Consider the following 22,581-nt stretch of genomic DNA (forward strand, 5'->3'; position numbering starts at 1 on the left):
GATGTATTTCTATCCAATACCAATAAAAAAGGTACATTTTCTGATTTGAATATATAGCTGTATCTATGATAATGATGCATTATTCCCTTTTCCTTGCGTTCTTTGTGGCGCTAACTGACTTCTAGCCGGGGAAAAACAGACTAAATGAGTGTGCAAACACCCTGACATGCCCATATTAAGTGCTGCTTGCATGAATATTGTTCAAGCGTCACATGAGCCAGCGAGCGGCTGCACGTGCAGGGTGCACGGCATCTCCAGCATGAGAGGAGGCGCTGGCTAGTGCGCATGTTTGGGAGCCTTCAAAGAGAAAAGGGAGTGAGAGAGATGGGAGCGAGGGAGCGAGAGAGAGAACAAGTCACCATCCACACACTCCTTCTCTGGACTTATAGATGCAGGTAGTCCAGAATAGTGGAAAGAATTACTGAAGTATCAGAGGTAGCTTGTTGCAGTTTGGGCGTTTCAGCACTGGACAGCTCTCTTCATACGCATGTAGATGGGTGGGACCATGTAGGTTTCTTCTAGCATCTCCAGCCACAAGTGTTGCCAAGGTGGAGCCTCGAATGATGACCATCCCGGAGTTCCTCCTGGAAGTGTCCATAGTGGTTGTGGGTGTTGTTTCCGTGGTGACCAACTTGTCGGTGCTGCTATGTTTCACCCAGAGCTCCGAGTTGAGGTCCCACGTACCAGGGATCTTCATCCTGAATCTGTCTTTCTCCAACATCCTTCTCGCTTTCATCAACATGCCCGCTACTTTTTTCGGCGTGGCCAAAAGCGCGGAACCCTTCGGGAACTTGTTCTGCCAAATGGTTAGTTTTGCAGAAACGTTCCTCACCACCAACAGCATGCTCAGCATGGCGGCTCTCAGCCTGGACAGATGGATAGCGGTGGTGTTTCCTCTCAGCTACTCCAGCAAGATGCGATACCGGGATGCTTTGCTGATGGTGGTCTACTCCTGGTTGCAGTCGCTCACCTTTGCTCTCACGCAGCTACTGATGGAGTGGGGAGGTTACAGCCACACGTACGCCTCATGCACCGCTCATCTCGCCGATAAGGGAAGGTCTCAGCTGGCCGCTTACGCCACCTTCACCGTGATGTTCCACTGCAGCACTTTTGCTTTCTGCCTGGCCGTACTGTGCTTCTCCTACCTCAAAGTTCTAAGAGTGGCCAAGTCCCACTGCAAGAGGATAGACGTGATCACGGTGCAGACTCTGCTCCTTCTGGTTGACATTCACCCCAGGTACAGATGTGGACTATTCCTTTGTTGTATTACGTAATGCGCATTCTGCTTAAGTCATCACGTCAATCATTAATATTAGTTGTCATATCAGGCGTGAATTCATCCGTCTCTCTCTCTGTCTGTCTTATCAGTGTGAAGGAGAGGTGTTTGGCGCAACAGAAGAAGAGGAGGCAGCGCGCCACCAAAAAAATTTGCATCTTCATCGGCTCCTTCATCTTCTGCTTTTCACCTTATGTTATTACAAGGTAACCAGATGCTTTCATTTTTATACTTTCAGAACTTGATATTGCTGTTTTTTTAAAATAAACTTTCATTTGGTTACATTCCTGCGACTTTACATTGTTATGCAATTAGCTTTTTTGTGTATATTTTTGGATTAATAGTGAATCTTTCACGCAGAGCCTTAGAACTGGGGCAAATTAACAAGTTTTGAACTTTTTAAAACATGTTTACCAAATGAAAAATAAATAAACAAATCAAGAATAAAGAAAATCAATCAATCAGTAATAAATAAATAAATATAATAATAATAATAATAAAACGGCAAATAATAAAAACTTCAGAAACCACATATAGTTGGCGGGTAGACAAATGATTTTTTTCTGATTAAAATGAACAAAGCATTATTAGAGCCCTGTAGACATGACAAAACACGACTATAGTCACATTTATACTCTTTTTATTTACAACATATTGCGCAACTGCAGGGTCTTGAGACACATGCTAACTCGCAAACTAGAGAGCCAGCGAAAACTTACCACTTCCACACGGATAGGGAGGATAAGTATTAACAGTTATTTAACCTTTAATAAATAAAATTAAATCAAGGATAAAGAAAATCAATCGATCATTAATAAATAAATATAATAATAATAATAAAACGGCAAATAATAAAAACTTGAGAAACCACATATAGTTGGTGGGTAGACAAATTATTTTTTTCAGATTAAAATGAACAAAGCATTATTAGAGCCCTGTAGACATGACAAAACACGACTATAGTCACATTTATACTCTTTTTATTTACAACATATTGCGCAACTGCAGGGTCTTGAGACACATGCTAACTCGCAAACTAGAGAGCTAGCGACCTAAACAGGTAGCCTTCTGCTTTTCACCTTATGTTATTACAAGGTAACCAGCTGCTTTCATTTCTATACTTTCAGAACTTGATATTACTGTGTTTTTTTTAATGTAGACTTCCATTTGGTTACATTCCTGCGACTTTACGTTGTTATGCAATTAGCTTTTTTGTGTATATTTTTGGATTAATAGTGAATCTTTCACGCAGAGCCTGAGAACTGGGGCAAATTAACAAGTTTTGAACTTTTTTAAACATGTTTACCAAATGAAGAAATACTTTACAAACTACTGTATATTGATGTATTTATATTTAAAATAAACACACAACAGTTTGCAGCTATATATAATATACTGTACTGTCACTGGAGACAATACTAGTATTCATTCATTCATTCATTTTCTACCGCTTTTCCTCACGAGGGTCGCGGGGAGTGCTGGTGAGAGGCGGGGTACACCCTGGACTGGTCGCCAGCCAATCACAGGGCACATATAGACAAACAACCATTCACACTCACATTCATACCTATGGACAATTTGGAGTTGCTAATTAACCATGGCAGAGATGGCAGAGGGTGGAATTGAACCCTGGTCTCCTAGCTGTGAGGTCTGCGCGCTAACCACTCGACCGCCGTGCCGCCCTACAATACTAGTATAATGAAGATTATTTTGTTACTTTTCTATGCTATGCTAAATATGATACTGCATTTGTGTGTTCACACTTGTGTGCACTAGCACCTACTACCCATCTACATTTATGCTCATTTTAAACCCTTTTAATTGAGTTGTGGACTCCTATAGAGCAGCTACACATGGCAACCCGCACAAAAAGCTTTCTAGATCTTCCAGAATCCAGGTTTCCTACTTCCCGTCCGAGCTCCTCCACCAGTTACGCCCACTACATATGCTGTGATTGGTCACACTCCCAAACGCTCCCGAGGACTTCCTTATAGCGGCCGAGCTGATTACTTACACAAAACAAACACAGTTGGGACACTGATAAATTGTTACAGTAAACCTCGGATATATCGGATTCAATTGTTCCCACTGGTTTTGTCCGTTATAAGTGAAATCCGTTATATGCGTATACCGGAAAATGTCCGTTTTACGCATATATCAGATTTATATCCGGTATATGCGTAAATCGGATTTTATCCGTTATAAAAAGGCACTTCCTTGACTATGTTTCCAATGTACCTGGACGCGCAGGCAACGCTGCAAACGCTGCAAATGACGTCGTATAGCGGCCTGTCACGATTCGGCCAATCGGAGCGCCACGATGCGGCCATCCGATATATGCGAGGGAAATTTAATGGAAATGCATTGGAACGGGACTGGAGATTTTGTCCGAAATAGGCGAAATCCGTTATAAAAAAATCCGATATATGCAATGAATTTTTATTGGAAATGCATTACAGAAAAATCGGTTCTTTTTTATCTGTCCGTTGTGAGCGAATTTACGATATATCCGAGTCCGATATATCCGAGGTTTACTGTACATTCATCTTGCTCTTTTGACTCTTCAACATGACCAAGTAATGTTGGAAAGGCGTCGGACTTCAACAACAAAACAGTGACATATTTTTGTATTGCCGGCCAGGAATCTGCAACTCGGGCGGCACGGTGGTCTAGTGGTTAGCACGCAGACCTCAGAGCTAGGAGACCAGGGTTCAATTCCAACCTCGGCCATCTCTGTGTGGAGTTTGCATGTTCTCCCCGTGCATGCGTGGGAGAACATGCGTGGGTTTTCTCCGGGTACTCCGGTTTCCTCCCACATTCCAAAAACATGCTAGGTTAATTGGCCACTCCAAATTGTCCATAGGTATGAATGTGAGTGTGAATGGTTGTTTGTCTATATGTGCCCTGTGATTGGCTGGCCACCAGTCCAGGGTGTACCCCGCCTCTCGCCCCAAGACAGCTGGGATAGGCTCCAGCACCCCCGCGACCCTTGTGAGGATAAGCGGTAGAAAATGAATGAATGAATGAATCTGCAACTCCAACCACTTCTGCCGGATGCGTGGCTCTTTAGGCAAGTTAGCTTTCCCTCCCACCCGAACAAACATTTACTGGAAGCTATTGCTCCATGCTCCATGCAAATCGTGAGGGCATGACCATATAAGGAAATTGTTGCACTGGTATTAGAACTCGGTGTAAAACAGAGCATGCAGAGACATCCAAACCTTTCACATTGTGGTCTGGAAAATACGGTAAAGTAATTTTCCCTACGCTGCCCAAGCTCCAACATTACTTAGAACAATTCTGCTTTACTTTTGTTATTGCTTTCGTTATGTATTACTTATCGTTTCTGACGTTTAATTTCATGGTTCCTCTTGCAGGTTAGTGGAGTTGCTGCCCTCCGTGCACATCTCACAGTACTGGGGTATCACCACCAAATGTCTGTGCTACGCTAAGGCTTCCAGTGATCCGTTTGTCTACTGTCTTCTGCGGCACCAGTACAGAAAGGTTCTGGTTCGTGTCATCAGCCGTTTCATGCGAAAGGATCATTACTTGCTGTCTGCCAGCACTTGGAGCAGCACCTTCGACACCACAGAAGACAACTGTACCCGAGTAACCTGAACCTGAAGTCAACATGCAGCTATTTGTAATGAGATTGCACTCCATCTGCTTGATGGTCAGATGGAAGAGAATATGTGCCTTGCTCAAGGACACTGACACCGAGGGCTTGGTCACATGATTATGTGGCCAATTTATTTGTTTAAAGGACACACAACAATGTTGTTGTGTGTCCCAAATGTCCTTTTGTTAGCTTCTGACTGTTGTTTTCCAGAGGGCTGATCAGTTTGCTTCTGAAGCATCGCCAAGGAGTACTTCACATGAAAAATGTACACCGCATATATTTATTTTCATTGTATGTGCTTCTTTCTGTATTGTACATTTCAAGTAACATTGACTTTGTGAAGAACTGTTATTCATGTGCAAAAAAAAAAACATATTACATTGACTCGTGAGTGACGTGTCATGAGTCTGACATTCTGTGATTGTAAAATACATAAAACAAAATAAATACTGGACTATAAGCTGGGATTTGTTTGTGTAATTTTGTTGCATTTCCACTAACAGAACCATTGCTCAAATGATTCAAACACAACCTGAATAGCGCTAAGTAGAATGAATGCTACAAACAAAATACATGCTAATCACAGGATTTGCGTTTGTTTAACCGCAACAATTTATTTCTGTAATCAGCCGTGTGCAAACACAAATAAATTCATTCATTTTCTACCAATCAGGTTTGATTGATGTTGAGTTTCAGTATATTTCAGAGTACAGACTGTAAAAGGTAATCACCCCACAACATTTCTGGTTTTTTGTGTTTCAAACAAGAGGTACCAGAAAGTGTTGCCAACTTGGCAATTTGGTGCTAAATCTGGCAACATTTCAACCACAGCTGGCAACATATTTTCAACTTTTTCTGACGCCGTTGGGGAGTTTTCTAGTATAGCCAAAGCACGCATTTTTTTGCATTTTGTGTTCTCAGTGAGCCATGATGCAAAATAAAGTGCAAAATAATTGTTACGTCATATATTGTTATATATTTGTCTGCGAGAGGCGGGGTACACCCTGGACTGGTGGCCAGCCAATCACAGGGCACATATAGACAAACAACCATTCACACTCACATTCATACCTATGGACAATTTGGAGTCGCCAATTAACCTAGCATGTTTTTGGAATGTGGGAGGAAACCGGAGTACCCGTAAGAAATCTACGCACGCACGGGGAGAACATGCAAACTCCACACAATCGCGCTAATTTTTAAAAAGTTTAGCAAAGTAAAGATCAAAATATTACTTGTTATTTTATTTTGATGAAATTTTCTAGTTTAGTTATATGAGTTTTTACTCACTTTTTTGTCTTGTTTTTTTACTTTGTTTTAGTAATGTGTAACGTAATTTAGTAATTTAGTAATTTAGTAACGTAATGGGTTTTTACTCACTTTTTTTGTCTTTGTTTTTTACTTTGTTTTAGTAATGTGTAACGTAATTTTGTAACATAATGTGTTTTTACTCACTTTTTTGTCTTTGTTTTTTACTTTGTTTTAACAACGTGTAACGTAATTTAGTAATTTAGTAACGTAATGTGTTTTTACTCCTTTTTTTTGTCTCTCCTACAAAGCAATACTTTTTTCCTACAGCATTTACAGCATCATATGCAAATGATATGCAAATTAGAGGATGGCACCATATAGCAACTTGTAGAGAACAGCCAATAGCTACTTTTCTTACTGAAGAGTTAGCAAGCGCGGCACCAGAAAAGTTACTGCAGGGCTAAATTGTCTTTTTTCTTCATAGTGACGTTACTTTGTGATCTTTCGATGTCGGCTCTTCCTACCATTGTGAGACTGGAACGTTAGCTGGGGTCAGAACGTTGTGAGACAAATTAGACAGATGATAATAATTTCGCGATAGTAATATTCCAAATCATGGCTAAGCTAGGGCTACTCCCGGCTGGCATTGGTTGAGAGGCAAGCAGTGACGTGGAGGTGAGGTTTGTGGTTGGTGTGGCACTGGTTTTAATTGCACTTATACTTGAGCTACTTTCTCTCCACCCCCACCACACGCATACACGCACACACATACATCAGTGCAGTGAAATATGATCAGTGCAGCAGTTAAGACACAAGCTTGGAGTGGAACAACTCTTTTCGGTTGAGGGATGCTCTGCACAAACACAAAGGAAGGGGGTTTCCATGCACTGGGTGGTAATTATCATCCCTTTTCGAGAAGACTAAGAAATCTGCCACATCACACACTAGTGTCAAGCAGTCTGCAGCGTAAAAACATGCTTTTTGGACTTTTGGGGCTGTTTCTGGCTTTGACGAAAAGTTGTTTTTGCGCACCGCAACAAACCTGCCATCCTGGAGACGAGTTTTTAGGTGAGTTAATGTTAAATGTTGTGTCTGTAAGATACTTTTATTTATTTTTTTAAAATCAAAGGACCGTCCCATTATGTAACACACGGCCTATGTTGAATGCATTATATACAATAGTTGTCTTTCTACAATGATATGTTACCCAATGGTATGCTGGATGCTGTATTCATATAGCGTTAAAGTAGCACTTCTTTAAAAAACACATACAGTTGAGCAATATCCCTTTGGTTGACAATGGCGTCCTCTAGTGTTTAAATATATAACAGCACACCAATGTGTTTTTTCTTTTTACCCTTTTTACACAGGAAGATGCAGCAACAGTGTGCCTGAAGAAAAACGTAAGTCATTAGGCAATTTACATTGTCATTTATATTTTTTTTCCAGCTTTCGACATACAAGCATGTGTCTCTCAGGTTCTAAGGGCGATTAAAATTACATTTTAGGTCAAGAACTGCTGGAAGTGTTTAAATCAGGGGTCTCAAACTCAATTTACCCTGGGGGTCACTGGAGCTTGGGTCTGGGCAAGGCTGGGCCACATCAGGTTTTCAAAAAAAAAAAAACGCATTTATTAAAAACAGAAAAATATACAAACTTTTTCAGTGTTTTGTTTCCAATTTTCTACAATAAAAGCTCTGATAAAACATTCCACTGTTCTCAAATATCTTAATTTTTATTTTTCTGCACAAAATAAGATGAAAAATATATAAACAAATCAAGAATAAAGAAAATCAATCAATCAGTAATTAATAAATTTAATAATAATAATAATAATAAAACGGCAAATAATAAAAACTTAAGAAACCACATATAGTTGGTGGGTAGACAAATTATTTTTTTCAGATTAAAATGAACAAAGCATTATTAGAGCCCTGTATGTCACGCCGAGGAGAGGGTAAGACCCAAGAGAAGCACGCAGGCAGGAGTAGTTTGCAATAAAAGGTCTTTATTGCCTCCTCAAAAAGCAGGATAGTGACAACAAAAAACTATGGTGCAAAAATGGAGAGCAAACAGAAAAGGCACCACAAAAAAGACTAGCAAGGCTATACAAAACTAACTTCTTAGTGCCGGTAGGGAGCAGCTACCTGGCTGGCAGGAAGGCGTCGGGCAGGAGACTTGGCACCACTATGTGGTGGTGGAAAAGACGGCAAAAGGCTCAGGTCCAAACAGGCAAGTGGCGTGCGTCCATGTGGAACAATACTACGACGCCTTCCTGCTGCCACAGGTGTGCCTAAATGGAAGGTGGTGATTGAGAACACCTGTGGCTGGCCGGGTAGCTCCTCCCATCAGGGCGAATTGGGGCCTGAGGGGAGAGAGAGAGCATGAGTGGCAGGCAAGTGCCAATGGTGACAAAACCAGTAGGCTGCTCCAGGAGCAGTAAGATGGTGTCACGCAATGGCGTGACAGTATTCCCCCCTCCCAACTAACCGGGCGGGCCTACCGGGTTACCTGGTTTATCGGGAAATCTCTGATAAAAGTCGGAGATGAGGGACGGGTCAAGGATAAGGGCGCGCGAAACCCACGAACGCTCCTCGGGGCCGTAACCCTCCCAGTCTATGAGAAATTGCACCCCTCTGCCACGCCTCCTGGCGTCGAGGATGGACTTAACAGCGAATGCCGGATGGCCGTCTAGAAGCCGGGGGGGTGGTGGAGGCACGGGTGGAGGGCTAAGCTCGCAGGAGGCAACTGGCTTCAGGAGGGACACGTGAAACACTGGGTATCTCTTGATGGACGGAGGGAGTTTGAGCCTGGCGGACACAGGGTTGATCATGCGCACCACCTCGAAGGGACCAATGAACCGAGGGGACAGCTTCCTGGATCCACCAGCCAACGTGAGGTCCCGAGACGACAACCAAACCCTCTGACCGGGCCTGTAGTCAGGAGCTGGTCTGCGGTGACGATCGGCCACCCTCTGGTTACGTCTGGATGACCGCACAAGTGCTGCCCGAGTGTCTCGCCATACCCGGTGAACACGGCGTAGCAGGGAGGCCACCGAGGACACGGAGGACTCCGCCTCTTGGGTGGGAAACAGGGGTGGCTGGAATCCTTGGGCGACGTGAAAAGGAGAGCGGCCCGTAGAGGAGCAAACGAGGGTGTTGTGGGCGTACTCCACCCACGGCAGGTGGAGGGACCAGGAAGTGGGGTGCTGGTGGCATACACACCGCAGGGCCGCCTCCAAGTCCTGGTTTGCTCGCTCCGTCTGGCCATTGGTCTGTGGGTGGTATCCAGAGGAGAGGCTCGCTGTGGCTCCCAGAGACTTGCAGAATGACCTCCAAGTGGCTGCTGCAAATTGCGGACCCCTGTCCGATACCACGTCCAGTGGAATGCCATGGATACGCACCACATGTTGGACCAAGAGTTGGGCTGTCTGCATGGACGATGGCAGCTTGCGGAGCGGAATGAAGTGAGCGGATTTCGAGAATCTGTCGACGAATGTGAGAATGACGGTGAAGCCCTTCGAAGCTGGTAGTCCAGTGACGAAGTCCATGGCCACGTGAGACCACGGGCGGGAGGGAATGGGAAGGGGCCGCAACCACCCCGCCGATGCCAGACTAGAGGACTTGTTCCGAGCGCAGGTGGTGCAGGCCGCTACGAACCGCCTGATGTCGGAGTGCAGGGATGGCCACCAGAACCTCTGAGCAAGCAAAAAGGCGGTGCGTCTAGCCCCCGGATGGCAGGCGAGTTTGGAACAGTGAGCCCAAACCAGGACTTCCGAGCGAAGGTCTTGGGGAACAAACAGACGGTTGGGTGGGCAGCCAGGGACCGGAGGTGCTTGACTGTTTGCTTCTTTCACCCGCCTCTCCACCTTCCATTGGAGCGATCCCAGGATGCGGGACTCGGGTAGGATGGTCTCCCGAGGGCGGGGCTCCACCGGAGGTGCGAACATCCTGGACAGGGCATCGGGTTTTCCATTCTGGGAGCCTGGGCGGTAAGTGAGGGTGAAATCAAAACGAGTGAGGAAGAGGGCCCAGCGTGCCTGGCGGGGGTTCAGCCGTTGGGCGGAGCGGATGTAGGACAGGTTCCTGTGGTCCGTGACAATGACAAAAGGGTGAGCCGCCCCCTCCAACCAGTGCCTCCACTCCTGCAGGGCGAGGATGACTGCCAGGAGTTCACGATTGCCAATGTCATAATTACGCTCGGCGGAGGACAGACGTCTGGAAAAGAATGCACAAGGGTGCCATCTATGGTCCGTGCTAGTGCGCTGGGAGAGCACGGCCCCGACCCCCGTATCTGACGCGTCCACCTCAACAAGAAAGGGGCGAGAAGGGTTAGGGTGAACAAGTAAAGGAGCGGTAATGAAACATGATTTGAGGTGGTTAAAGGCCGCGTCGGCCGCAGGGGACCATAAAAAGGGTGTCTTGGAGGATGTGAGCTTGTTCAGAGGTTCCGCGACCTTGCTAAAGTCTTGGATAAAGCGCCTATAGAAATTAGCGAATCCCAGGAACCTCTGTAAAAGCTTCCTTGATGTAGGAGTAGGCCATTCGGCCACCGCCTGGATCTTGGCGGGGTCGGGTCTGAGTTGGCCCCTCTCCACGATAAACCCTAAAAATGGCACGGAGGAGGAGTGGAAAGAACACTTTTGAGCCTTAACGAACAGACGGTTGGCTAAGAGCCTCTGGAGCACCAGGCGAACGTGTTGGAAGTGAGCGGAGGCAGAGGGGGAGAAAATGAGGATGTCGTCGAGGTAGACGAACACGAAACGTCCAATCATGTCACGTAATACGTCATTAATGAGGGCTTGAAAAACGGCGGGTGCATTAGTGAGGCCGAACGGCATGACGCGGTACTCGAAATGTCCCAGCGGGGTGTTGAAAGCAGTTTTCCATTCATCGCCCTCACGGATGCGCACAAGGTGGTAAGCGTTGCGTAGATCCAGTTTAGTAAACATGACAGCACTATGGAGGGGGGTGAAGGCAGCGTCGAGCAGGGGCAGAGGATATTTGTTCTTTATCGTGATTTTGTTAAGGGCGCGGAAATCGATGCAGGGTCGCAAGGAGCCGTCCTTCTTCTTAACAAAGAAGAACCCTGCCGCCAGGGGTGAGGAGGAGGGACGTATGTGGCCAGCCGCGAGCGAAGAAGAAATGTAATCCTCCAAAGCCTTTTGCTCAGGCAGAGAGATATTATAAAGGCGCGAAGAGGGGAGTGGCGCTCCTGGCAACAAATCGATAGCGCAATCATAAGGACGGTGGGGTGGAAGTGACATGGCACGATCCTTACAAAAAACCTGGTGAAGGGAGTGATATTGCTCGGGCACAAAAGAGAGGTCGGGAGGAACCGGTGGCGACACGACAGGGTGAGAACTGGGAGACGAGGCGGAACGCAGACAATTGGAGTGGCAGAAATCACTCCAATTGGTAATTTTAAATACAGACCAGTCAATGACAGGGTTATGCTGTCTGAGCCAAGTAAGACCAAGGACCACCGGCGCCGAACGAGAAGGGATGACAAAGAAGCTAATAGTCTCTAGATGGTTACCAGTGAGACTCAGAGCGCACATACAAGTCTGGTGAGTGATACTAGCGAGGTGACCCCCGTCGAGAGAGCGAACGGACTTGGGAGGATGTAACTTTACAGTGGGTAATTTGAAGCGTGAAACCAAGTTACAGTCAATGAAATTATCATCAGCTCCAGAGTCAATAAGTGCCTGGACAGGTACCGCCTCCCCCCGCCACGACAGCGTACCTTCAATCTGGAGGCGTCCGATGACTGGTGAGGTCCTCTGTGATCCCTCGCTGGAGGGGGAGCGGCGTCGGCTCCTGGGACGCACGGGGCACCTGGTGATGGAATGCCCCGCCTCTCCGCAATACAGGCAAAGACTAAGTCGCAGCCGTCGGGCCCTCTCTGCCGATGACAGGCGGCTGGCCCCCAGCTGCATGGGTTCGGTCCCGCCAAGAGCCTCCAACGGGGGTCCGCTGATGTCCGAAGGGGGGATGAGGGGGTCCGGGAGGTTGTCTGGAGGGGCTGGCAGCGCCAGGCGTGGGACGACGATCCGTCCTGGCCTACGTTGGAGAGCGCGCTCCCGCAGGCGGCCATCCATCCGAATGGAGAGGGCGATGAGCTCCTCCAACGTGTTTGTCTCGTCCCGCGCGGCCAGTTCATCTTGCAGGTGAGGGCTGAGGCTCCCCAGGAAACTGCAGCGGAGCGCCTTCTCATTCCAATTGCTCTCGGTTGCCAGAATGCGGAAGGTGACGGAATGGTCCGCGACGGAGGCGCCGCCCTGGCGAATAGACAGCAGGCGCATTCCAGCCTCCCGCTCTCGCATGGGGTGATCAAACACCCTCCTCATCTCAGCCACGAACAAGGTTAAATTGACCAGTAGCTCCGGTCTCTTCTCGGAGATGGCCATGGACCAGCGAGCCGCGCGGCCAGAGAGGAGGCTGAGCATATAGGCCACCCTGGCTGCGTCCGTGGTGTACGTGGCGGGCTGCTGGGCGAAGGTGAGGGAACACTGGTGAACAAACAACCCGCACTGGCCGAAGTCTCCTCCATACCGGGCCGGGTGGGGAATGCTGGGTTCGCGGGAAGAGGCGCCAAGTGGCGGGAGAGGAGGCATGACTGTCGGAGGCTCGTCGGAGGAGGGGGCAGGAATACGGGCATGGATCTCCTTAATAAGGCTAGCCATGCCTTCAAGCATCTGCTCGTGACGGCTGATGGACTCACCGTGAGCTTTGAGGGCAAAAAAAATCTTCTCCTGCTCTGCGGGGTCCATGCTTCATTTGGTCGTAGTATTCTGTCACGCCGAGGAGAGGGTAAGACCCAAGAGAAGCACGCAGGCAGGAGTAGTTTGCAATAAAAGGTCTTTATTGCCTCCTCAAAAAGCAGGATAGTGACAACAAAAAACTATGGTGCAAAAATGGAGAGCAAACAGAAAAGGCACCACAAAAAAGACTAGCAAGGCTATACAAAACTAACTTCTTAGTGCCGGTAGGGAGCAGCTACCTGGCTGGCAGGAAGGCGTCGGGCAGGAGACTTGGCACCACTATGTGGTGGTGGAAAAGACGGCAAAAGGCTCAGGTCCAAACAGGCAAGTGGCGTGCGTCCATGTGGAACAATACTACGACGCCTTCCTGCTGCCACAGGTGTGCCTAAATGGAAGGTGGTGATTGAGAACACCTGTGGCTGGCCGGGTAGCTCCTCCCATCAGGGCGAATTGGGGCCTGAGGGGAGAGAGAGAGCATGAGTGGCAGGCAAGTGCCAATGGTGACAAAACCAGTAGGCTGCTCCAGGAGCAGTAAGATGGTGTCACGCAATGGCGTGACACTGTAGACATGACAAAACACGACTATAGTCACATTTATACTCTTTTTTTATTTACAACATATTGCGCAACTGCGGGGTCTTGAGACACATGCTAACTCGCAAACTAGAGAGCTAGCGACCTAAACGGTAGCCTCCAAGTTATTTCCTTTAAACTTAAATAGCCAAAACTTACCACTTCCACACGGATAGGGAGGATAACTATTAACAGTTATTTAACCATTAACATGAACATGAATCAAAAGTAATAATTTTTTCTGGGTACATGATACCATACAGCATCCATATCAAACTTGCGCGGGCCGCACTAACATTAAACTTTCATATCAAGGCGGGGGCCTCAAATTAGTGTCCTGCGGGCCACATTTGGCCCGCGGGCCGCGTGTTTGAGACCACTGGTTTAACTACTTTTTGTGTTGCTCTGCTGCAAGAGGCAGCAGGCGCTTATAGGGTAGATTTATCACATCCTGCACACCACTTGAAATTGAATAACCTCAGACGTGTGTAATATTAACATAATAGCAGTAATTCATCAGAATGGTATACATTGAAACAGGCCAAGCAAAACGGTACTAGTAATTGTAATATACTCGCAAAAAAATGCTGTATTGGGTTGAAATTTTTAGTAAATCCTAGAATTACTCATGTTTTGCCATCATCATCATCATTGAACTCAGCATGGATAAACTTTGCCTAATAACATTTGTTTTTCACTCCTTAGCTACTTGCACGGATCTGCACCTGAGCTACTGTCATGATGTAGGATACTCTAGGTGGGTTCTAGAGTGTAAGAGAACTGAATCAGTGCCTTCCATTCAATATCAAAGATATTCTTTTAATACGGTGGCTTTCAATGCACTGTTTAATTTGACCCGAAAATTAAACTCAGTTGTTTTGGGTTTCTTTGTGTGCCCATTTTGTTAGAATAATGTAAGAAAATCAGTCATGACGTTTTTGTGTCACCCTGCTAACTGACCAACAAAACAACAAACAAACCCCTTTTATGCTTGGTGGAGATAACAGCTTTCATGAATTATGTCACATCCAGAACCATATTCCCCAACATCCTTGGGCACCGGACTCGTTTTGAAGCGGAATCAGGGGCAGAGTATCTTCTCCTGAGTGTCATCCACGGGCTCCTCAATGGAGAGTGTTCCCCTGAAATACGTCTCGTGGGCTGCTCGGTGCTTGCATCGCCCTGTAAGGATAACAAAATGATCAAGCCGTGTCGCAGCACATGTGAGGCCCTGAGAAGGGACTGTTCTCACGCGTTGGAGGCCATAGAAATGGCCTGGCCTTACTTCCTGGACTGTGATCGCTTCTTTGCAAGCGACCAAGAGGGCTGCTTTGACCCACTTGCGGCGCTGAAAGGTAAAAAGGCCAAACTCTTCTCGGCCCTGTTCTAGAATTCAAAACTTAATCCGTATCTTTCACCTTTCAGCCAGGCAGGAGCTAACGAGGTCCAGCCTTTCACCTGAAGAACCCAGCACCATCATCCAGTTCACATACACGTCCAACACTCAGATGTACAGCTTACTGAAGAGAACGGCGGCCAAGTGCTCTCACATCGCTCATGTTTACAGCATTGGCCGTAGCACTGAGGGACGAGATTTACTGGTGATGGAGTTCACCAACAATCCAGGACAGCATGAACTGTGTAAGTAAAACTACTTATTGGAGCTCAAATAGGGACACAAAATTGTTAATTTACATATTTATTGACAGTGTGACACAAATTATAGCAGTTCCTCATTTAAGGTGGGGGTTAGGTTCCAAAAATAGGTGAAATCCTCAAAGTAGTCAGCTTTATTTTTTACAATTATTATATACAGTATGTTTTAAGGCTGTAAACCCCCCCCCCCACCATACACTTTTCTCAGACTGGCATTTTCGTTTTCTGATATTTCTCAAAGTTCAAACATTTGACAGCTCCTCTGACTGTGCCTATTCATCCTGGCACCGTTCCGCTGTAGCGTTTTTGCATCATTGTTAAAACATAGCACTATTTTCCTGCAACTTTATGTAAGAAATCGAAGATGAATTTAGTCCATAATGGCGCTCTATAACTGCGTAACTTCTACCTTTCTTCAGCATGTCCACAAGTCCAACTTTTGGTGCGATGGTTAGCATCTTGCTCTACCTTTTTGGGTGCAGAATGTTTCCTCGAAATTGTGGGTTTTATCAGGGAGAAAAACATACACACTGCTAGCTGTTTGCTAGCAATTGAACACAATAGGAGCTTGATTGACAATGATCTACAGTCCCTTAGCCAATCAGTACACAGAACACAGTGTGTGGGTTCTCCTTTAGCCAATCAGGACGCAGAACACAATGAGTTGGTTTTAATATTGTGTAGGTTTGTTATTTCATTTGGCTTTTTCCTGGTTACGGAGTCGCCACAGCGGATCTTTTTGATCCGCATACTAATTTTTGGCTTTATATTCTGGATGCATTCATAATTCATCAACCTCATTGGTATGAATTGACAGCATGATTATTGCACAGGTATGCCTTAGATGGGCCACAATAAAAGGCCACTCCAAAATGTGCACTTTCACTTTCTTAGTCATGCAAGAACTGTGATCTTTTCATTTTAGGGATTGTGTACAGATTCTAGCACCATTAGGTGTGGTTGTGGATGAATAACAATCGATATCTGTTGCGAATCCAGTGGCTCATGGTTTCACTTTAATGCTATTATTGTTATACTTATACATATACTATATATACACTGGAATACTATTAAAGATGATGCTTGTAAATTTATTTCAACAGTGTTTGCTTCTTGTCTTTAAACCCTAGTGGAGCCAGAAGTGAAGCTCATAGGCAACATGCACGGCAACGAAGTACTGGGCCGCCAGTTGCTCATCTACCTGGCCCAATACCTGTGTTCAGAGTACAACTTGGGGAACCAGCGAGTTCAAGCCCTCATCAACACCACCCGCATCCACATCCTGGCCTCCATGAACCCAGACGGCTACGAGCTGGCCGCCGCAGAGGTAGAGGATAACAATGACCCGGAGCTCATCAACCAGGAAGTAAATATTGTTAACGGTACAAAACAGACAAATCGCCATTATCCATTGTCAGTCCAATCTGCTGCTTGCGACTTTCTGGCGGGGAGGCGAAGGCATGACGCTCTGATCTGACGGTTTGAGGAGGGAAGTTGACATGTTAAATTCATCGCAACAGAAATAGATATTAGTGACTCCAGACTGTGCTTATGCCTTCCACCTCCTGCATGTTTTTCCCTCACCTGTCAAAACCAGGCCAAAATGAGTACAAACACGAGACTTACCGTAATTTCCGGACTATAGAGCGCACCTGATTATAAGCCTCACCCACTACATTTTTTACAGGAAAACCGATTTTGTACATACACAAGCCGCACCTGTATATAAGCCGCATGTGCCCACATTAAAACATGTAAACATATTTACAAAGAAAGACGGTACACAGAGAGAGTTTTCAAAGTTTTAATAATATAAATTAACAATAATAATAATAATATAACTTTCTTCACAAACGGTGCCTGCATCACTGAATAAGCCGCAGGGTTGAAAGTTTTGGGAAAAAAGTAGCGGCTTATAGTCCGGAATTTATGGTATTTGAAAGTACATAACTCTGGAATTTGGTTTAAGAGCTTGTACACTTGCAGAATATTTATTTTCAATCAAAAGCTGACCCCTCATGGGGAGAGCTCTTTTGGCAAGGCCTGGATTTGAACATTGGCAAAGTTGAGAATTGTGGCAGCATAAAAAGTGAAATTCAGCCTCACCGTGTACCTGAGAGAGTTTATGTGGCTCTAACCTGTCAGAGATGTACTTTGGCACCAGACCATGGACTTGCACACAAGCAGAACTGTTTTGAAGTCTACTCGCTGAGCAACAGAGACCTGAGTCACGGTCGTCTGGCCTGCTGGAGACAAAAGCAAAGGCTCTTTCCACTCCATTTCTTTACTAACCAGAACATTCTAACATCTAATCTAACATCTAACATGTTGCTCTGTACAGTAAACCTCGGATATATCGGATTCAATTATTCCCACTGGTTTTGTCCGATATAAGCGAAATCCGTTATATGCGTATACCGGAAAATGTCCGTTTTACGCATATATCGGATTTATATCCGGTATATGCGTAAATCGGATTTTATCCGTTATAAAAAGGCACTTCCTTGACTATGTTTCCAATGTACCTGGACTGGGCAATGAAAAGAGACGTAAGGTAATGAGAATTTAACTTTATTGGACTCTGAGCATAACAAATTGTTAATTAAGCTAGGCACGATGCGGCGATCCGATATATGCGAGGGAAATTTAATGGAAATGCATTGGAACGGGACTGGAGATTTTGTCCGAAATAGGCGAAATCCGTTATAAAAAATCCGATATATGCAATGAATTTTTATTGGAAATGCATTACAGAAAAATATCCGATATATCCGAGTCCGAGTTACTGTACAGTACTGTACAGTAAACCTCGGATATATCGGAGTCCGAGTTACTGTACAGTACTGTACAGTAAACCTCTGATATATCGGACTCGGATATATCGGAAATTCGCTCACAACGGACAGATAAAAAAGAACCGATTTTTCTGTAATGCATTTCCAATAAAAATTCATTGCATATATTGGATTTTTCATAACGGATTTCGCCTATTTCGGACAAAATGTCCAGTCCCGTTCCAATGCATTTCCATTAAATTTCCCTCGCATATATCGGATGGCCGCATCGTGGCGCTCCGATTCGCCGAATCGTGACAGGCCGCTATACGACGTCATTTGCAGCGTCTGCAGCGTTGCCTGCGCGTCCAGGTACATTGGAAACATAGTCAAGGAAGTGCCTTTTTATAACGGATAAAATCCGATTTACGGATATACCGGATATAAATCCAATATATGCGTAAAACGGACATTTTCCGGTATACGCATATAATGGATTTCGCTTATATCGGACAAAACCAGTGGGAACAATTGAATCCGATATATCCGAGGTTTACTGTATTATATTTTGCACTTTTGTCTGAAGCCTAAAGGTTCTGAGGGGGTGACTTTCCTCAAGTCATCTCCATGTGTTCTGTGTTTCTGCTCTGCATGTTTCACAATGGACTGATCACATGTGTGCTCAAATGTCCTTAACATTTGTGGGATATATGGTCTTGTCTACATGTTAACAATGGTGTTTAGCAGACATTCTCTTGACTAACTTGTGCTTCCCATGATGCCTGCTCCTCAACATACATTACCATCATCGCAATCATCATCGCAGATTGATAAACATCAACACCCACCGACAGTGTCTTACTCTCCTAGTTGTTTGAAACGACATGTTTCAGGGTCACTTACTGAACGGTTGGACAAATGGTCGCACAAACGCCCAGAACATTGACCTGAACCGCAACTTTCCTGACCTCACATCTGTCTTCTACCGGAACCGTCGCAGCAGGCACTACCGCACTGACCACATCCCGATTCCCGATGCCTATTGGTTTGGGAAGGTATGATGAAATTTCATTACGCATATTGATCATTTCAATCAATACGGCAATGTTACTGTTCTATGTGTCCTGTTTGTGTATGTGTGTATATTGGATCTGCTATGCAGAAATCAGTACTTGTTTTTGCACTGCAGGTGGCACCAGAGACCTTCGCAGTCATGAAGTGGACCAGGTCACTCCCCTTCGTTCAGTCTGCCAGCCTCCATGGAGGTGAACTGGTGGTCTCCTACCCCTTTGACTTCTCCAGACACCTTCACGAGGAGAAGATGTTCTCACCCACGGCAGATGAACGGGTAAAGGATGAATCAATTGGAAAATGTTGATGTATTTTTCCTATTCACAAGTCACCTCTCTCAATAATCAATAATAACCATCTTTAGGTGTTTAAGCAGTTGGCTCGTACGTATGCCGATGCCCATGCCACCATGTCAAATAATGACACAGACCGATGCGGAGCCAACTTTTACCGGACTAAGGGCATCATCAACGGGGCACTGTGGTATAGTTTTGCTGGAGGTGAGAAAAAGTTTTAACTTTTTCCACCGATGGCCGCATACCAGTGGTTTCAAAGGCCCTTCTGTAAATGATATAAAAATGTCATTTTGGTCCGTCAATATGGTGCATGCCTGTACAGTCACACTGAGGAAGACTAACATTGCTTATTAGTTTACCTTTTGGACTTCATTATGTCTCCCAAGCGGCGGTGTGCAAACAAAGAAACGCCATCACCATGGAAGTGAAAATGAACATATGTGTTTATATTATGCTTCTTAAATAGTGGGGGGTTGGGGGGGGGTGCAAACCTGCAAACATGTATGTTTGTAATTTGTTGCAATTTGACTCTTGAATGCGTAGCTGCTCTCCATTTTGTTGCATTTTGATGGTTGGAGTTGAGTCTGTACAATACACAGAAATAAAAAATAATAATAAAAATTGTCAGTGGGCATGACAGGAAATAATTGAGAACCACCATAATATACAGGCTACGGGATCACTGCCGGGGACATAAAAGACGGTTTAAGCATTAGCCGGCTAAATAGTTAGCACTCCAATTTATTCAGAATGGGAAGAAAGACGAAATAAAAAGGCAAGAAATTACCACTTCCACAAGGGAAAGGAGGAGAACTTGCTTTCGCTGTATGTCAGAAATGACATGGCTGATTCAGTGTTATGATAATGTCTCATGGGTGTAACTGCTGCCTCGTGACCAGCGTGCTATATGGCACGTTTTTCCGTGTGAGGGACCGAAGTTGGAATGTAGCGATGTATCGATGTAGCGTGGGCCTACTTTTGGTGTTTTTATTTGATAATTTTAAATAATAATTAGAATAATAATTTGATAAAAAATGTGCTATCGGCCGCCAAAGGCCCCTGCGCCGCACTTTTTACACCCATGCTAAAGCAGCTCACACAATGACATTGCTAAAACAAGTAAGCTAATGGTGACTTTTTCAGTGAATGGGATTCTTTTTTATTTTATTTTTTATTGTAGGCATGTCAGACTTCAACTACCTGCACACAAATTGTCTGGAGATCACCGTGGAGCTCGGCTGTGACAAATTCCCCTCAGAGGCTGAACTTTACCCAGAATGGAAGAGGAACAAGGAAGCTTTGCTCAGTTTTATTGAGTCTGTAAGTCAAGTATGGCCCCAAGTATTGACAGTAGACTCCAAACCGCTGTGCTTGTGCCACGATTCCATGGCAAATCATATTTAACTTTATTGGTATGAAAGTTATGGTATATATTTATTATGTATATACGACAAATAATCTTGATTAATTTATCTATGCCACCAACACTCCTGACCATAATTGCAACTAATTACATTTTTAGGAGGTTCTAAGTAGAGCTGAAAAATGCAAAAAGAAGAAGAAATGGGACCAGTTTCCAGTAAGCAAGATAACCATTAAACTGAAATAGCCAAGGTGTGGCACAGCGGTCGAGTGGTTAGCGTGCAGACCTCACAGCTAGGAGACCAGGGTTCAATTCCACCCGTGCATGGGTGGGTTTTCTCCTGGTACTCCCACATTCCAAAAACATGCTAGGTTATTTGTCGACTCCAAATTGTCCATAGGTATGAATGTGAGTGTGAATGGTTGTTTGTCTATATATGTGCGCTGTGATTGGCTGGCAGGGTGTACTCCGAAGACAGCTGGGATAGGCTCCAGCATCCCCTCGTGAGGAAAAGCGGTAGAAAAAGAATGAATGAAATAGTCAAAATAAGGACATTCAATCATGAGCGATGCCATTTGACGCCCCTGCACAATCTGAAGCTCCATTATTCCATTGAAGAATGAGCACCCTCACCTCATCTGGCCCAGATGACAGTGCTTAAGTGACTTTATCTTTAGTGTAGCTGATTTGATTTTAATTTCCAGTCAATGTTCTTAAGGTCAGCTAAAATGGAATCCATTGATGGTTTAAGTTTGTGCATCTTGTGCAGGTCCATCGGGGGATTAAAGGAGTTGTAAAAGACGTTGACGGCAATGGGATCCAAGGTGCCACCATTTCTGTCAGGGGGATTCGTAAAGATGTCACCACAGGTAAATATGTCAGGACTGTTGCTTTGCCCCTTCCTTCACTTCTCTGTAATACTTGTCTCCCTTTTATGTGCTCCGTGTCCTCACAGCTGAAAGTGGAGACTACTGGCGGCTGCTGATCCCCGGGACTCACATCCTGACAGCCACAGCTAAAGGTTACTCCAGGGTCAGCAAGCGGGTTTATCTGCCTCACAACCTCAACAAGGCTGGACGTGTCGACTTTGTTTTGAAGAAGGTTTGTCAAGTGTTCAGTCAGATGTTATTGATAATTTATCTTGTTTTTTAACTCTATTTTTTGTCCTCGATCCAGGTTCCAGTGGAACCGGATATTGACGACCACTTCTTCCCCACGACGGACACGTGGGATCGATTTGACCCTTACAATCAGTTTGAGCGCTACAGCGAGCCAGATGTAGATGACGGCGGCATCGAGCGGCAGGAGAAACCCTGGTGGTGGAGCTACTTCTCCCAGTCTGGTATCTCACCTCCAAACTGGCTCTTGCGAAATGTCTGAATTCACTTGAGGACAGAACAAACGTCACACTGCAAAGGGGGGCACATTCTATGGATGCATCATTTTTCATATACACGTTACAAATTTTACTGTCTACTAGTTACTGTCTGTTCTGTTTTTCTATTTTATCCCCAGAGGACAATAAAGTATTTTCTGGAAGTTTTACAATATTGAGCACAACTCCGAAACTCTATTTTGTTACTAATGAAGAACAGATACGCTACAATTGTTTTATATGTCGAATAAAATTGAAATATCTGGCACGTGTTATTGTTTTTTTGTTTTTGTTTTTTTAAATTGACTGCATTCCAGTTGCACAGTTTTATTGAGTTTTAGCTACTGTTTGCAGTATTATGTTAAATGTATTTTACTTTATTGAATGAGAGGAGGCCACACAGTCAGGAGATCGGGGAAGATCTGCGTTCGATTCTCCCCCTCGGCCATCTCTGTGTGGAGTTTGCATGTTCTCCCCGTGCATGTGTGGGTACCCCGGTTTCCTCCCACATTCCAAAAACATGCTAGGTTAATAGTAATAGTAATGGTTTTATTTCATTTGAAC

The 22,581-nt window shown here is 45.1% G+C and overlaps 2 protein-coding genes across 5 annotated transcripts; both read left to right on the forward strand.

Moving 5' to 3' along the window:
* The first annotated feature begins 323 nt into the window (after window positions 1-323).
* Window positions 324-5,286, forward strand: gpr78a (G protein-coupled receptor 78a). 2 transcript variants are annotated; one of them, XM_058078007.1, is made up of 3 exons: window positions 324-1,237; window positions 1,369-1,482; window positions 4,654-5,286. In XM_058078007.1, the coding sequence occupies exons 1-3, from the start codon at window positions 561-563 to the stop codon at window positions 4,892-4,894; spliced, it is 1,032 nt and encodes a 343-aa protein (XP_057933990.1). In that variant the 5' UTR covers window positions 324-560; the 3' UTR covers window positions 4,895-5,286. The 2 variants fall into 2 exon arrangements, with proteins under 2 accessions (XP_057933990.1, XP_057934067.1); XM_058078084.1 differs by lacking the exon at window positions 1,369-1,482.
* A 1,290-nt stretch (window positions 5,287-6,576) lies between these two features.
* cpz (carboxypeptidase Z) lies at window positions 6,577-22,267 on the forward strand. 3 transcript variants are annotated; one of them, XM_058077509.1, is made up of 14 exons: window positions 6,577-6,821; window positions 7,095-7,214; window positions 7,517-7,549; window positions 14,188-14,239; window positions 14,515-14,837; window positions 14,908-15,123; window positions 16,269-16,504; window positions 18,806-18,967; window positions 19,102-19,260; window positions 19,348-19,483; window positions 20,460-20,599; window positions 21,412-21,511; window positions 21,598-21,743; window positions 21,819-22,267. In XM_058077509.1, the coding sequence occupies exons 2-14, from the start codon at window positions 7,121-7,123 to the stop codon at window positions 22,020-22,022; spliced, it is 2,001 nt and encodes a 666-aa protein (XP_057933492.1). In that variant the 5' UTR covers window positions 6,577-6,821; window positions 7,095-7,120; the 3' UTR covers window positions 22,023-22,267. The 3 variants fall into 3 exon arrangements, with proteins under 3 accessions (XP_057933492.1, XP_057933310.1, XP_057933402.1); XM_058077327.1 differs by having other exon boundaries at window positions 6,577-7,214; XM_058077419.1 differs by having other exon boundaries at window positions 6,577-7,214; window positions 16,269-16,465.
* Window positions 22,268-22,581: the final 314 nt, after the last annotated feature.

The sequence above is a fragment of the Doryrhamphus excisus genome, chromosome 1, assembly GCF_030265055.1.
Source record: "Doryrhamphus excisus isolate RoL2022-K1 chromosome 1, RoL_Dexc_1.0, whole genome shotgun sequence".
NCBI classification, from domain to species: Eukaryota; Metazoa; Chordata; class Actinopteri; order Syngnathiformes; family Syngnathidae; genus Doryrhamphus; species Doryrhamphus excisus.